Source organism: Eucalyptus grandis, chromosome 3, assembly GCF_016545825.1.
Source record: "Eucalyptus grandis isolate ANBG69807.140 chromosome 3, ASM1654582v1, whole genome shotgun sequence".
In the NCBI taxonomy this organism is placed as follows: domain Eukaryota; kingdom Viridiplantae; phylum Streptophyta; class Magnoliopsida; order Myrtales; family Myrtaceae; genus Eucalyptus; species Eucalyptus grandis.
The window spans coordinates 40162546-40179006 of record NC_052614.1 but is presented as its reverse complement, the minus strand read 5'-3'; the positions used below and the strand labels follow the sequence as shown (position 1 = coordinate 40179006).

The 16461-nt window shown below is 38.7% G+C and overlaps 1 protein-coding gene across 1 annotated transcript; it reads right to left on the bottom strand.

Moving 5' to 3' along the window:
• Positions 1-2817: 2817 nt before the first annotated feature.
• On the bottom strand, positions 2818-5073 carry LOC104415262 (transcription factor MYB108). The gene is made up of 3 exons (XM_010026524.3): positions 4663-5073; positions 3936-4065; positions 2818-3839 (listed from the first exon to the last, which is right to left on the bottom strand). The coding sequence occupies exons 1-3, from the start codon at positions 4856-4858 to the stop codon at positions 3134-3136; spliced, it is 1032 nt and encodes a 343-aa protein (XP_010024826.2). The 5' UTR covers positions 4859-5073; the 3' UTR covers positions 2818-3133.
• Between the last annotated feature and the right edge of the window lie 11388 nt (positions 5074-16461).

The window sequence follows — 16461 nt, the reverse complement described above, 5'->3', positions numbered from 1 at the left end:
AGAAAGAAAGAAAGGAAATATGCCGGTGATAAGGGGCATCAATTAGAAACAAAAGGCAAAGTCATAGGTGGAATTGTTAGACAAATGGGACATGTTTCAATGGTTTCGGCTGTCAGTGCTTCGGTCCAGGAAGCCTCCCTGATTGGGCGGCCCAATTTCGTCTTTTACAAGAAAAATTAGAAAATATATTGAGTTATGTTCATCGGCTTTACTAGGGAGACGTGGCAGCTTCCCAACACGACGACCCCCCTTTTCGGGGGACCACTTCGGTGGCTTCTCTACCAGGCACGCGGCCTACAAAGATTCCCGCCGCCGTAACCATTTCCCCTCTCTCTCTCTCTCTCTCCACTAGCCATTTTATCACGTTTCGGTACGTCAATTTTGAACTGCGACGACTATGTTTGTGGCTTTAGATCTTCAAGAAAGATGATCTTGCGTTGAGTGATTTCTTGGCTTAGCATCTTTTATGTAATTGACGTCGGGGTTGACATACGAAATCTTGCCGACAAAGAAATATGCATCAGATGAAATCTGTGGGCGAGTTTGGAACCGGAGTTAATCTCTCTCTATCTCTAATCTCAAAATTCTCAAAACTTTCACTAGTAAATTATTAAGATGCACATGATGAATCGTGTTAGGAGAATTTCGCATCATATACATTGACATAGTATGAAACAATTAATAATCTCAGTCTGTTCGTATCTCATGGGCTTAAACTTTGAACGAAATTAGATCTAATTGATTGATGGGGGTTCGAGCTTAGGCTCTCCGTTAATGATCTCCTCAATGAAGATCTTGGGTTTCTGTTGTTCCATTTTTTAATAAATGGTACCAAAGTCAATGATTGATTGGTCAACTCCCAATCTACTCAATCTTTAATGAGTATCTCAGAAAAGAAATGTCATGACCAACGAAGGGCAAAGTTCATTATTCAATTTGGCAAAAGAGACTAAGGATGAAAGATAGTGTCATTGCTGTCCTCACACACAAGGGCATAGATTCAAGTTGAAATGCCTTGACATAGAAGGATTGTTGAGACACACATATTAGTTGGAACGGTTAATAGTTTTAGTTTATCGATAACTCATTGGTTCAAGCTTTTTTAGTAAAAGTGGGTCTAATTGAATATATTGATAGATATCGACTAGAGCTCCTTAATGATAATCTCCCTAAGCAAAGTTATTTGATTTTTGCAACATCGACCAAACATACACACATGGGCATGCACTCAATTTATGGTTTTTGCTTATAGACTTTCAGCAAGATAGAAATGGAGCAAAATTCTCCAACAATCATGCATCACCCCATCGTAATAGGTTTTAGTAGTATAACAATCTTTAAGTTATTATAAGAATAACAACTTGTTGTGAGTCACAAATTCCTTAAGGAGTGGACCTCATAACAATTTATAATTATTTGTTATTTGGGTTTTTATGATCCAGAACATATTCTCATTCTCACAATAAATTAAAACTATCACCTATTTATTTATCCTACATAATTAACTATATTCGCCCACTTCTTATTATGTGATAAAATTCCGCAAACCACAAATTCTTGGACAAAAAGACCACACAATAATTTATAATAATTTATTATTTTATTTTGTGTCCAAAATAAATTGTTATTCTCACGGTAAATTAAAAACACCCAATCATTTCTCCCTAAATTCTATCTAACAAATGGGGTACAACCATCATACGACCGTACAAAATCTCTCAAAAGCAAAAACAAGCAAGAGAGAGAGGGAGAGGAAATAGAGATGATGTTTCGTTTAGATTATTATTTTCATAGTAAATTAAAAAAAGTCAATCAATTATTTCTCTCTAAATTCCGTCTAGACAAATGGGGTACAACCAGCATTTGACCATATGAAATCTCTCAAAAGCAAAACCAAGCAAGAGAGAGAGAGGGGGGAGAGAGGAAATAGAGATGATGTTTCATTCAAATTGTTATTTTCACAATAACTTCAAGACTATTACTCGATCATTTCTTTCTAAATTCCGTCTAGACAAATGGGGTACAACTATCATTTGACCATTCGAAATCTCTCAAAAGCAAAACCAAGCAAGAGAGAAAGGGAGAGGAAACAGAGACGATGTTTCATTCAGACCGTTATTCTCACAATATATTCAAGACCATCGTCTAATTATTTCTCTCTAAATTCTATCCAGACAAAATGGGGTACACCCATCACTTGAACGTACGAAATCTCTCAAAAGCAAAACCGAGAGAGAGAGAGAGGAGAGAGAGATGATATTTCGATTAAACAAACTTGAAAAAGGCAAAAATCCCCGCCAAGGGGGCTTCACTTGGTTCCCAAGACGACGACTGATCAAGCGACGCCACGTCCCCAATCGCATTGCCGCTCGAACCCTTGTCTTGGGGCAAATCTAGAAACATGGGACTTCTTCCTCCTCCGTTCAGGCCCCATGGACATCCGTTTTTTGTCAAAAAGCTTTGCGATTAAGATAATGGCTTTCGACTTTGCTTCTCTTTCCTCCCCAAGCTTTTTCCCCCCTGCTCGACAGCCCTTTTGGAGGTAAAAAGACGGTGGAGCCAATAATGCACACCCCCTCTCGCTTGCATTAAACAAGCCTCTCATCTTTCTCTTTTGATTAGCTTCCAGCCCATGATCTCCCACTATCGAGACAATCAAATGAAGATGGAACGAGAACGAGATCGAACGAGGATAATGAAAGATGCTTTCGTCATTTAACTAATTAAGATGTGTCTTTCGTGCTAGCGAATCACCTTAAAGATTTACTAGGTTTGATAGATAAAGTTCCATCTCGTCAATAATTAATGTTCGATATGGACAGAGGAAGAAAAAAAATAGATTAAGCGAGAATAAGCTCGAGTTACAAGTTCGCCCCCCAATCAAAGAAAAAATCAAACAAAGAAAGTACGACCAAGAAAAATCCGAAATTAGGACTCCCCTACGGAAATTAACCGGAACCGCTACTACGATTTTTTTCGTTTCTCGCTCGGCAAAAGTTATATTTTTCATGCCGAGGGAGATCGATTCCCCTATTTTTTTCACAAATTTCCCTGTTTACAATCGAATTTCGCTTTCGAGCCTCCTAACATAATTTTTTTTTTTTTTTTTTTATAATTTCTTTCCTTCTTCTTCTCAGAAGTTATTGTTGATGATAGAAGCTGCGTGCGGCTGCTGCTGCTGTTGTGAGTACCAATCATCCGCCAAATTCCACAAGTTGTCCGACGTGCCCCCATCGTCCAACCACTGATTGTTGTTCTGATCCATGCACGCTTGGAAGTCCATTCCATAGTTGTTGAAGTATGCACAGGGACTAGTAAGAGACGACTCCTGGTAGCATCCTTGGCCATTATTGTTAGGCTGGTAGTAATCCGGGTTCGGGTTGTCGCCGGCCGGGATAGGGTAGTACTCGGTCAGGTCGGTAAGGTCCGAGACGGGTGAGACCTGCGCACCGAATGAGTCGGAAGACGCCGTCGTGCAGGAGTTCTCCGGGGTGCTGTAGCTGGGCGCCACATTCAGTCGCCCGCCCCTGAAGTCGCCGCCCATGCCCGCCAGGGCCGGCGGGAAAGCCATGCCGCCGATGTTGGATGCTGCGGTGGTGGCCATTGTGGGTGGGGCTGCCATGGCGGCGGCGGCGACAGTAGCGGTCGAGACAGAGGCGGAGGCGGCTTGGATCCTCTCGACCAGCCTCGGCATCCAGAGGTATTTCATGGCGTCCTTGAACTGCTTGCTGTTGACGTCACATTTGAGCTGCTTCGCGTGCTTCTGCACCCGGGTTCGCCAGTAGTTCTTGATCTCGTTGTCGGTCCTGCCCGGCAAGTGTTGCGCGATCTTCGACCATCTATAGATAATCACCCGGAAAAGAAAACCGTCAATACTTCCATCTAGACGGGAAATGAACATGTCTCCATATTTTGGGGGGCATAGAGATACGTACCGATTGCCCCAGCGGGAATGGAGCTCGAGGATCAAGAGCTGCTCTTCGAGGGTTATGTTCCCGCGCCGAACGTCGGGGCGGAGGTAATTCAGCCACCGCAGCCGGCAACTCTTTCCGGTCCGTTTCAAACCTGTTGAATCCGTCGTCGCAAACACGAGCATTGATTAGAATGAATAGAGCCGAGTTCTTTTTTCTGGGTAAAAGTAGCCATCAAAGATACAGCAAATGGAATGGACAGCAAGGCATCCCTATCGACCTCCCGTGCGCATGCTTTTTCGATTTACGCAACCTTTTACTTCCAACTTAAAGCGGGCGGGTTTCAAAAAGAAACCACCGGCCATACGACGACATACTTCCCATGATGTTCTTTGATTCTTTTAAGGAATACGCAACCCGCACATCTCCTCTAGTCTCGAATGAAAAAGACGATAAAGAAGAGGAAGAAAGAAAAATAGGCGAGCTGTATTTTTCACATGTGGGGTTCTCTATAGAGAAAACGTGTCCCGCTTGGCTTTCCACTTTGACTCCAAGTCCAACGCATTTCACGTTTGGCTTCTTGGACAGATGGACGGCTCAAGCCGAGTTGAAAGAGAGGCCCGGGCTTCGCTTTCGATCCGAGAATGACCCCGGTTCATCGATCCACAAACCCACTAACTTCACGATGCTCACCTTCCATAACATGCACCAGTAAATCTCGAGAGTTCTTGAATATTGATCCGTAATTTACCTGCGCTGCGGGCGAGGGAGTTCCAGCGTCCTTCGCCGTGGTTGGCAATGTAATTGACGAGGGTGAGGTCCTCCTCCACCGTCCACGGACCTCTCCGCAAGTCCTCCATAATCGCCTGCTGATCGTCCTCCTGGCTGTCGCTGTCGCCGCCGCTGCCGCTGTGGTGGGCGCCTCTGATCATCCCCTTCGCGTCCATCCTCACCGTCCTCCTCTCGGCCGCCGCTAGCCCCGTTCTCGATGTCTCCGCCTCCCTCGCCTCGTGGGGACTGACCGACTGGTTTGATTGATGGCGGAGAAAAGGTGGAAGAACGAGGAGAGAGAGAACTCGGGCCTTTGCGATGAGAGAGAGAGTGAGATAGATAGAAAGAGAGAGAGAGGAAGGAAGAGAGATTGATGGGATTAGTACAGGGAGGACAGAGAAGGTGGGGCTTTTATAGAGGAAAAGACCGGGGGTTGGGCCAATAAAGAAGAAGGAAAAAGAAGAAGGAAAATAATGGAGAATAATAATAATTTAATTATTATTTTAATTTAATGTAGTGAACGTGTGAAAAATGCAAAGCCGCAGCAGGGGAAAGAGGAGCTGGTGTTTGAGCAAGTGTTTAAATTAACACTTTAAAATAAGAGAGGGGCTTTTAATTTAATCTTAATTGTGGTGGGATCGAGGCAGCTTGTTTGACTCTTTGACTTTTCCGACCTATCTTCGAATTTCATGTGATGGGGGGCGATAGAGAGAGAGAAAGTGTTTTCCGTCCTTCTCGAAACAATTTGCTACTCCATTTTGCCTTTTTTTTTTTAATTTACTTTTGTTCATCCCGCTTGGATTGTCCTTACGATGGGTCCAAAACATGAATAGGCTGTAATTGGATTTTCTCTTTCTTGAGTGATATTCTTATGATATCGTGAATGATATTTTTCTTCTTTTGATTTTGAAATGCTTTCTTATCAGGTGAATTTGATTTTTGCTCGTGCACATGTGTGGTAAATTTTGCTTCACGTCATCGATATTTAGAGGATAAAAAGTTCAAGAATTAGTATGTGGGTGACTAGGGAGTGAAAAGAGGTTGCATCCCGAGATCACGGTTTGGTGATATCATAAGCAAAACCATGAGTTGCTTCTTTTTAATGCGTTTTGCCCTATTAAAATGTTTCAAGATGATAACATCTATATAAGCGAACAAATATAAGTAGAGAGAAAAGATCGAAACGTGAAATTCTATTTATTTCATTGCGAAAGCTATAGTATGAGCTAGAGCCTCCGTGCACAAAATAATGGCACTAAGTGTCTTCCTTTGGGCCGTCCCTAAGCTAGCATCTTAATGGGACTCGCTAAGTCAACTTAATTAGGTAAACTACACAAATTCCACTTAAATTTGAAATAAGCTAAAAATAAACGAGTGCCAATTATTATTCGATTTGATTTGTAAGCCTAGCTCATTTTTATGATTTTACATGACAAATGTTAGAATGTCCAATCTAAAAACTTAAGTCAATGGTTCGAGGAAGATCATATGTATATAAAGAGTGGTAAAAACTTTGCAGACAAATCATGTGAGGTGCTTTGACATCCTCTCTCACATGCACATTGGATTATAAATAACACTTGGAATTGGATGAATTGGAGGGCCACGCATGCGAAATAAACCAAGATAGGACCCGACTCTAGTACCATACCAGAATGTTCAACTTAGAAACTCAAGTCAATAAAAGGATGTTGATGAATACTTGAGCAACAAAGTTGAGACCAATTGCAGTAGACTGTTTTTTTGCTCATCCAACATGAGTAATTAGAGGCGCTTCTTTCTAACTTCTCTTCACACATATTTGCTCCTCACCAATTGATGACTTATTTAATTGTCATCGATCGAGATCACAAATATTATTTGATGTTGATTTATTTCTTTCAGAAAGCATAGAATATCTCGTGTGATTCCATGAGTCACACCGGATTATTCTATTTGACATCATGCTTTTACCTTTTCTTTTAGTGTAAATTCATTTAATACAGTCTCTATAACCTCTTTCAATTTATTGAATCATATTTCATAACTATGTATACACAATGCGCATAAGTAGCATCAAAAAGTACATTGAGTTTTTTCCTTTTTTCTCTTTCCAACTCCTTTTATCTTTTTCAGGTCAAGAAACGGCACATTGATTTAGTGAAACTCAACCCCACCTCTTACCGAACAAAAAAAAAAAAAACCCCACCTCCAAAATGGCTACGGCCACGGGCATTAGGGTGGCTTTGTGTCATTTATTTGATCTTTCAATTGCCAAAGGACTTTTTAGTGCGCCCATACTTTATTTATAGGAATTGCCTATTTGAAGTAATTGTCCAATGCTTAGTGTTGTTTCCACCCTACCACCCCCGTTAGATTTGCAGCATACCTATGAGCTTTGTGTAAAAAAATAAAAAGAGAAATTTTTTATAAAAAAAATAAAAATCTCCCTTATGCTTCCAATTTTTTATTCCGGAGTAACTTAAATTAATTTTTCAAAGAAAAGTGATGACAAACTAATCTTTTAAAAGTTTATCCGACTTATGACAATACACCGAAATGAAAGTCATCACAAATGTATATCTAAGAACCGGATAAATTCTTTTCCTTCCTAATATAGATCGAACTTGACATCAATCCTCACAACCAAGAATTTACTCTATAAATATAAATTCTTGGTTTCTTTTTTCTCCCAATGTATATTTAAGAATGAGATAAATTCTCTTGTTTTTACTAATAGAGATTGAATTCAACATCCATCCTCACAACTAAAAATTCTCTCAATAAATATAAATTCTTGGTATTTTTTTCCGTCTCTAGTGTCCACTTCTTTTTAATGTAATTATTTTCGAATAGGAGTGTGGAGGCTCGAGACTATTAAGAAGCTGAAAAGCCAAATTATATATTTATATGTGCAAAACTTTTAAATAGTGGTTCCTTTCCTGAGGCTCTTTTTGTTCCTTGCTATACTATCGAGATGGACCACGTAGGTATTAGATGGCCGTCGGCTTCCTTTAATTGCGGCTGAGTGTGCAGACGTGATGGTAACTTTTTTTTTGTGCTTTGTGGCACGAGAGCTGTCCTGGCGCGGGGAATGTCAGACGAGCCATCGAGCAGCCCGTGTCTATGTCTCGGAGATCCTTCGAGGGGCGGGGGAAAAGGAAGGGGTCGCTTTTCTAAGTGTACGGGACTAAGGATAGTCATGTCTTAGGGGTTGTGATATTCGCTAGGGTTCTTGTTGTTTTAAGCTGAGAAGACGTGGAATAAAGAGAGATGTGTAGGATCTTTCTTTGATCTTATCGAACAAGAGGTCAGTTAGGCTCGATTTGGATTAAGAGACAATCAATCATGTTTGGTGCTTGTGATGGGAGATGGAGTGCTGTGGCCCGTGCCCATAGTTACCACTAGGGGTAAGCATGGTTGCAGGGTAGAACCTGTAACTTGAGAATTGAACCGGGTTTCAGGTTTCAAGATATGTAAGGTAAGTTTCAAAAAATGAAAAACTTTTTCAATTGGTAGATTTTAGATTCTTAATTGGAGGAACCTGGAACTTGGAACTTGAAACCTGTAACATGGAACCTAAAACAAATTTTAATATTTTTCTTGATCCATATTTCTATGCGATCTTTCGATAGTCCATACTATTCGATGATGAATGTGTAATTTGAAAATACTAGTCCAATTTCCATTTTATAGTTAAGATTTTAACTTTAGTAATGTTCATATTTTTCATATATTTAAATATAAGTTATGATTAGTGAAATTGTAATCTTTCAAATAATAACATAAGTGGGACTTGAGTAGACATTGGAACCTATGACGGGATAGGTTCCAAATTCTAAGGTATGTAAAGTTGGTTTCGGGTTTTAAAAAAAAAATGAGAAACCTGTTTCAACGGGTAAATTCCAAGTTCAAGATAGAACCTGTAAGGAATTTAGAACTGTTCACCTCTACTTTTATCTAGTTGAATTCATTGCCAAGAAATCATCTTCTTCTGTTGATAGTTTTGTTTATTTTGTATTCTCTTTGATAAATGACAAGCTTATTTATTATTATCGCGTTCATTTTCATTTTGTTTAACTAAAAAAAAAAAAAGAACCTATTGGACCTTAGAATCGACCTTGGAACCTGTGATAGGATACAAGATTGGTTCTAGGTTCCAAGTTCCAATTGGTAGGTTCTAAGTTCCAAAAAATGAAAAACCTATACCCAATAAGGTTTCATGTTCTATTCAAGTTCTAGGCGGAACTTAGAACTGCTCACCCCTAGTTACCATCCTATCTATTGTTAGATTCTCACTGTGTGGGAATCTGACACCTGTTGAATGAAGAAACCTAACTTCTCCATGTGTGTAAGTGCAAGCACGCTTTATCCTCCCCCTTTGCTGAATTCCTCGGCAATGATGGTTTTTGAGCTCGCAAAGCCCAGTTATAGCCGCTTTCGACCCTAATTGATCTCGGATCGATGCCCGTTTAAGGCATTAACCTTGGACCAACATTGATTAAGGGAAGTTGAGACCTAGATCTCATATGTAAGCTTGGCTTGAGCATCCCCCGAGTTGAGATCTAAGGCTCAGTCTCAACTATCGAGCCTCAAATCTCAGCTCGTTGACGACGAGAAGGTGCAAAGCCACTGGTGTGAGGTGGCGTGCAACGGCAGTGGGGATGTGGCCTTGTCCTTTCCAGAGGCTTGATTAAGGAGAGAGAGGATTTTTCGGGTGAGGTATTTGGTGGATACGTGACGCATATCTACCGGTCAATAATAAGATGTAGCAAGAGATGAGCATAAGGGGGTGGGAATTGTACCTCCACACCCATGTACAACATACCATCAAGGCAACGTTGGGGTTTTGCCCCCATCTTTCCAAAGGAGCAAGTTGAAAGAACCCCAAAAAAGAAAGAAAGACTTCCATCAAGTTTGTCAGGGGTTTATAATAATAAATCAAAATTTTGTCGAGTAAGTAGAGACAACTAATGTAATTATTCATGATGAATGTCACATTAAACCCTTCATAAAAAGTAAATTGCGCTACTAGATTTTCTGTAATATCACACCATGTGTGGATAATTTGTACTTAGATCATGACAAATTGTAAGTACAAATTATCTTGGAAAAATCACATTTTATGGTATGTCGTACATAATTACCACGAAGCATGGTAATTTCGTACAAAGTTAGCATTCCATCATAGAGAGTTGGCTTTATTACGTGGACCAATGAAGGCTCGCGATGCAAGGAAATTCTCGCATTGGAGAACATGTGCTGCGACAATCGCACATTTGTCGCATGTAAGACCCAATCGATGTACTCTCTTGTATGAAAATGGAGCAGCTTTTTCAACAAATTCAACGAAGGAACTATTATTTTTTTCTGTGGCAATTAATTAATTAATTAAACCTTTATTTTATAATCTAATGGCCCTTTCAAGCACTCTCTTTAATAGCTATGAGTTAAAAGGTGTTTTTACTTGATAAGTGACCGTAAAATAGTAATGTAAACTGACATATATTCGTAATTTCTTCCATTGTATCCTGTTTGTGGATTTTTTTTTTAATTATTTACTTATTGGATATTAGCTGTTGTGTTTTGATCATATGATAGTTCCTAATTTTATAGAGAAAACTGAGTGCATATTTATTGATTCTTAAGATATTATTAGAGCATGACAAAACTCGTGTTCAAACTCTCACCCCTCTCTCTCTCTCTCTCTCCTTATTTTTAACGAGTTTACATAATCCCATGACCATCATCGACCCCTCCCTTCGCCCGTTATTTTTCCCATGTGGCGAGTGATATTTTTGGCCAATTTTTGCACGCCGAGCTAACCACATGTTTTGGGTCATTTAATTAAAGGCGGACCATCCACGTTAGGGTAAGGGAAACCCTAAGGAATTACTTACTTACAGTTATAGGCTGACCCCAAGTAATTATGTCGAAGTCAAGAGGACCTCACACTTATCGAGGTGCAAGACTCTAGATGACTTACTCGATCGATTATTATTTCTTATTACACTTATTTTTAGGATAAGTTCTCCTAGTAGGTCCAACCCAATTACTTTATATTATATGAGTTGAATTTCTTAATTATTGAGTGTAAAATAATACTATGGTCTCAATGATTAATAACTAATTTTTGTGTACGATAACTGAGCCGAGGAAGGAGACTTTCTATTTACATGCCACCCTTATTGAATGGACGTCGTCATTTATCAATCGGTTCTCTTTGATAGAATAATTAAATATTAACCAACGTCTTCATCTAACAACTCGATGAGTAGCCAATATTACAAATTATACAAATTATGATGGATTTGTCTCGCAAATGAGCTATTTTATTCCATAAAAGTATATATCGAACGATATGTTAATTGGTTAAAAAATGTTAATGTCCAGCAGGGTGATGGTTCAAATTATCAAAGGGGTACGTTTCCATGACCAAATAGTCATCCCACTAACTGAAATTTTGTCTGCAAGCGGGTAAAAGAAGTCAATTATAGAGTGAGTGAGCGAATATAATAAACAAAAGCTGACACGTACCAAGTATTAAAAAAAAATTAAATCAGTTATATCTCAGTTCACGTAAGTCGTAGCAATATCCCCATTTCAATGGGGAAATTAATCAACATCCTAAATCACTGTACATGTGTACTTTGCTTTCCCCTAGCACATGATATTTCCTTTGGCCATCACAATCATCAGCTAGAAAAATGTTGTTGTGTTTGCAACCTAACACCCCATCCAATCCAAAATTTAAATTTATAAGTGAAAAAGAGATCGCATGTATACAAAGAGCATATAGATCAAGTAAATAAATCATATGAAATACTTTAACGGAATATAACGAGATCAATGCTGGTCATGTGTGCCTAATTAGTCCTCTTTTTTTATTTGTACTGCAATATTTTTCATGAGAACTCATTGTCAATCGCAAATATTCAATGCAATCAAAGAAGTACTGAACCCACTGGAAAAGTTGTAGAATGCAATTCATCTGTGGCGTGTGAGAAGGGTTAATTAAAATGATTAGGGCAAATAAACCAGAGGTTAATATGATTAAAGTGGACTTCCAGAAAGATTCTGATGGTTCACTTGCATCCTCCCCAGAAGCAAACTGCTAAGAACAAAACAAAACAAAACAATAAATAAACACATGAATAACAAAATAAATAAAATAACAAAGCCATTCTCTCTTCTATCTACCTGTCTGACGCGTGCCTACTAGGGTTAAGTCAAGTTTCATTTTCTTCTTAGCCGTAGCTTCCTAGAGAATATTTTCTGTAGTCATTAAAATAGAATTTATAGGAATCTAAGTTGTTGGATCCGGAGATTTTTTGGACGTGACCCTTTGAAATCAGAAGTCATACTATATGTAGTTGGTAATGTTTTACCGCAAACTCGGACACAAAAAATAGAAATGAAAAACAAGAAAGACAGTCTTAAAGACCAAGATGATTACCTGAGGTTTAAATTTTATTTTACTCGGGCTTTTTCCATTATCTACGAATTCAAGAAAGCTATTATCGTGCTTTCTTTATGTCCCTCAGAAAGATCTTGAATTTCACTGGAAATGAAGTTGGGTTTCTCTAGTTACTTAAGAAACACTCCATCGAATTAAAGTCCAAATTCAAGAACCGCAACATGAGAGGGAGAGAGAGACAGAAAGAGAGAGGCGAGATCTCTCTCTCCCCCGTCGTGTCCTGAGATCTTGAAACCTCAGAGTCCAATGTTGCAGAATCCCGTTGCATCATTAGTGGAATATGTCAAATGGTCCCCCAAAGATTAGAAAGTTTTAACCAAAGCACTTCGAGGATTTAACTTAAGTGGGATAATCATGAGGAGGGAACGATGCTGACACGCCCCCCATCCATCGCTTCGCTTCTTGGGTCCTCTTGTCAAACTGCAAAGCCGTTTTTTCAGGGCAAAAATGGAGTTTGGAGTTGACACTTCCACTTAGACGGTGAGATCTCTCTCTCGAGAGAGAGAGAGAGAGAGAGAGGAGAGAGAGAGAGAGAGGAATTTATAAATAGAGGGTAGGATTATTCTCTTGGAAATTCCATAGCCTGAAGCGTCTTTGACCGAAACATATATGGGTGAGACCCAAAAGCCAAATTCCCTTTTTTTTCTTTATTCGGGGGAATTCACCATTCTTTGACCTCTAAACAGTTCGGGAACGCGGGGGCACATTATATTTTTCCCCTAACAAAGTATGTGTTAGGTATCGGAGATGGATGACCGTTTGACGAGGATGCGCTTCGCTGCTGTAGTAGAATAATGTAGCGAAAGAGGGGACGTGGGAATGATTCTTTGAATGGTGATATGATATAATAATGGGGGAAGTATATCAGGTTGAAGGTCGAAAAAACCAGGAGTCTAAAAAACGAGACAGCACACAGATGAAGCTTGCATGAGCCCTAATTTGGTCTCGTATAAGGACATTCTACGCACTCTCTCTTCATTGCAAATTGGGTTTGATTAACGAGGAGGGGGTGGCTTTGAATTTGCTTTAGGTATAGCTTAAGTTAGCGGTTGAAACAGCAGTATCTATTTCGTTCTTGTATGTGTTTTTTTTCCTCAATCCGAAGACTACATGATAGTGGAATCCGGAGCGGATAAGTTAAGTCCATGTTTGTGGATGAAAATTCGATTAGAATCTAAGATGTATAGAAAACAAGAAATGGACATCATGGTGGATGAAAAAGAGAAGGCGAAAGTTCAAGTACAAGCCATCATAAAGCCGATTCTGTTATCCATTATAGTTGGATTTTTTTAATGAGATAAAGGATACATATCTTAAAAGATAAATCTCTTTTTTGGATGGATTTGGATTCTCTATTTTGTTGAATGTTGCATAATGTTTGTGTTGAGATGCATGTGCTAATTATATTAAAAGTCTCGCATTAAAGAATTGGCTTGGTGTAGAGTAATTATTATATCTTTATTGATCTCTAGTAAAAGTAAATCTTACTGAATATATTAATGAGCTCTATCTTGATGATCTCCTTATATTTGTTGCACACTTCCAACTATTTGACCTCATTCTTTTAGGAACCAACTTGATTTTTGAAAGAGAGCAAAAAAAAAAAATTGGAGTGCGCGAGGACATTTGAAATAAGTGGAGACAAGTGGAGCAACAACTGTGTGTTTGAATTGCAAGGTTTAGACATTCGAAGGAGGATTAGGGTGTGGCCTAACGTCTGACTCTAACACAATCTGACAAGTTAAAGCACTGGGGATGTCCGACCCAGCTCTGATTAAGTTTGTGTTTCTAACCTAATGTGCTCACAAGGTCAAACCAAATTGGAGAGAGAGTTATGGGAGCCATCAAAAAAGAGAGTTTGTGAGGAGAACAGTATTTTCTTTTCAGTTAATTATTGTAGGCATTTGAGCGTAATTGGATCCCGAGAAACACTTGAGTAAATGTGCAATTCAATCAATTTTACTCTCTACATCTTGATTATTGTAGAACTGTCTCGTTTCACATTTTCTTGCTCTACCCATGAATTATCTAGTAATAGGTCATACACAATGAGATCTACATATAGAGTAACATGAACGAATTATATAAAGATTAACGGGGTAGCCACCCCCTCTTAGTCCCTTTTTGCAAGAGTGTAGGGCATAAGATTTCAGTTTGGAAATAAGGACTTCGCCACTTAATGGATAACCATTTGCTGCCAATGAAGTAAATCTGTCGTGACAGAAACCATAAATTTCATGCACAATAGAAGAGTATTTGATTGGATCTTCTTCTTCATTTCACTTTTTAGAATATGATCGGAAGTCTTCCTTCAATTTCATACTATTAAGTAGTATTGATCATGATACTAGAAAATTTCTTTCCCTTTTTTATTTCTACCAATGGGGTTATGAACGAGGCGTGCACAAAACACTGTACACGTTCCTTGACGCTAAGTACACCCTCTAAGAGTGGGGGATTTCATGACATTTTTATTAATCGCATATTTTGTGTTTCTAATGTTTAATAGTTGGCACGTTGAACTATACACATTAAAAAAAGTCAGGTTTGGATTGATCCTAACCGAATGATTATAAACTGCTCAAGCATAATTCAGATCGATTCTAATTAGATGATTATGAACTACCTAGGCATGCCTCTGGGCTAATCCTTTGTGTCAATCCTCTGCGTACCACTCTTCCTCTTTTTTTTTTTTTTTTTTTCGGTTATATATAGGAATCCCAATGACAACTACTTTAGGTTAGTGTAGCGGTTAAATATCACCTTAGAAAACTTATAGAAGTTGATTACTCTATCCAAGTTGGGTCAAAATATCCTAAGGTTGTCGTTCATTCAATGTAAACATGTCAAATTCACTCAATTTTTCTTATTAATCACATCCAACATGACTCCCGAATGAAATATAACTGACGCACTTATCATTTGATTTCCATAAATAGCTCCCCACCATTTTCGTTATTTCTTCTTTTAGCAGATTCAAGTTTCAACCATTGCTAGGTCAGCATCTTGATATATACGAAGGCCCTCGCGTAATCTATTTAAACCTAGGTCGACGTAGCCACCTTCGAGTCAAAAAAGGGCTGAGCAAAATTATAATATCATCCCCTCGCTTGAGCTATTATATTCACATTCCATTGCGATCGGATCTAGATGGTATACCCCAAACCAGGGAATTCAGCTAAATAAAACGTTGGATTAGTCAAGCAATAATCACCTTCTTTAATTCATACTGCATACTCTATCAGGATTTTTATATTCACTCACGTGTCTCCTGTTCTTTCTTTTTTTAATTTTCGTAGCGAAATAAAGAATGCAAGATTGCACAAAGGCGATAGAGCTGCAGTGCGTGGCAGAGCCGATGATGGATTGCGTGATCTTCTAATCAAGATGCGATTATATTTTAATCAGTCTTTGCTTTCATTTTCTCGTGGGGGAATTGAGATGGTCATTAGGGTTACATTTTTTTTTTTTTAATGGAGGGTGTAGTAATAAAATATAGGTGAAAGATACGGCCTATGCTAATCTCAGCTAATGAGTAGGAAGGAGGAGGAGGAGGAGGAGGAGGAGGAAGATGCCAAAAGCATTTTATACGGAAAGGTGGCAAAAGCGATCAAAGGAAAGAGACGACCCACCCCATTGTCTCGTCCATCAGACGCACGCCTCGAAAGAAAGCTAAATTGATTGATATGAAAATTTTAATTTTATTCAATTGGTGTCTTTATGTTCCCCACCATTTGTCTTCGCCAATCTTATATTTTAATGTGCGTGACCATATTGGTTTCTAACTCCACATTGGAAGCATTTGCATGTGAAGATAAGGGCTTGTCCTTTTGATCCTTGAAACTGTGGTTCTTGTTTTCATTTTAGTCCTCGGAGTATGATTTTCGCAAAGGGGGGCCCCTTTCATCAAGTCTCCATCCTATTTTTAATGTGTCCACTTTGGTTCCTTATACTTTTCGTCGAATATCATTTTTGACTTGTGTACGCTTTGAGACGAGGGTGTCATTCATTTACTCCAAGATGCAATAAAATTCGATAGTTAAATTGCAGAAGTACCGCCAACTCTTATAGAAATTAAAAAAAAAAAAAAGACTCCAAGAAATAGTCTTTTTTTTTTTATAAAAAATTTTTGGAGTTGTTTTGACTTCTAACTTTTTATTACAACCCTTGGAACTTTATGGCTCTCATAATATAACTTTTATTCAATGTGAAATATCACTGAACACACAAAAATCGACATGTCTAATCCTATGCAAACTTTTCTTTTCTTTTCAAAAATTAAAACATAAACTCTAGGGTCAGCATAGTCAGTTAATTTCAAGT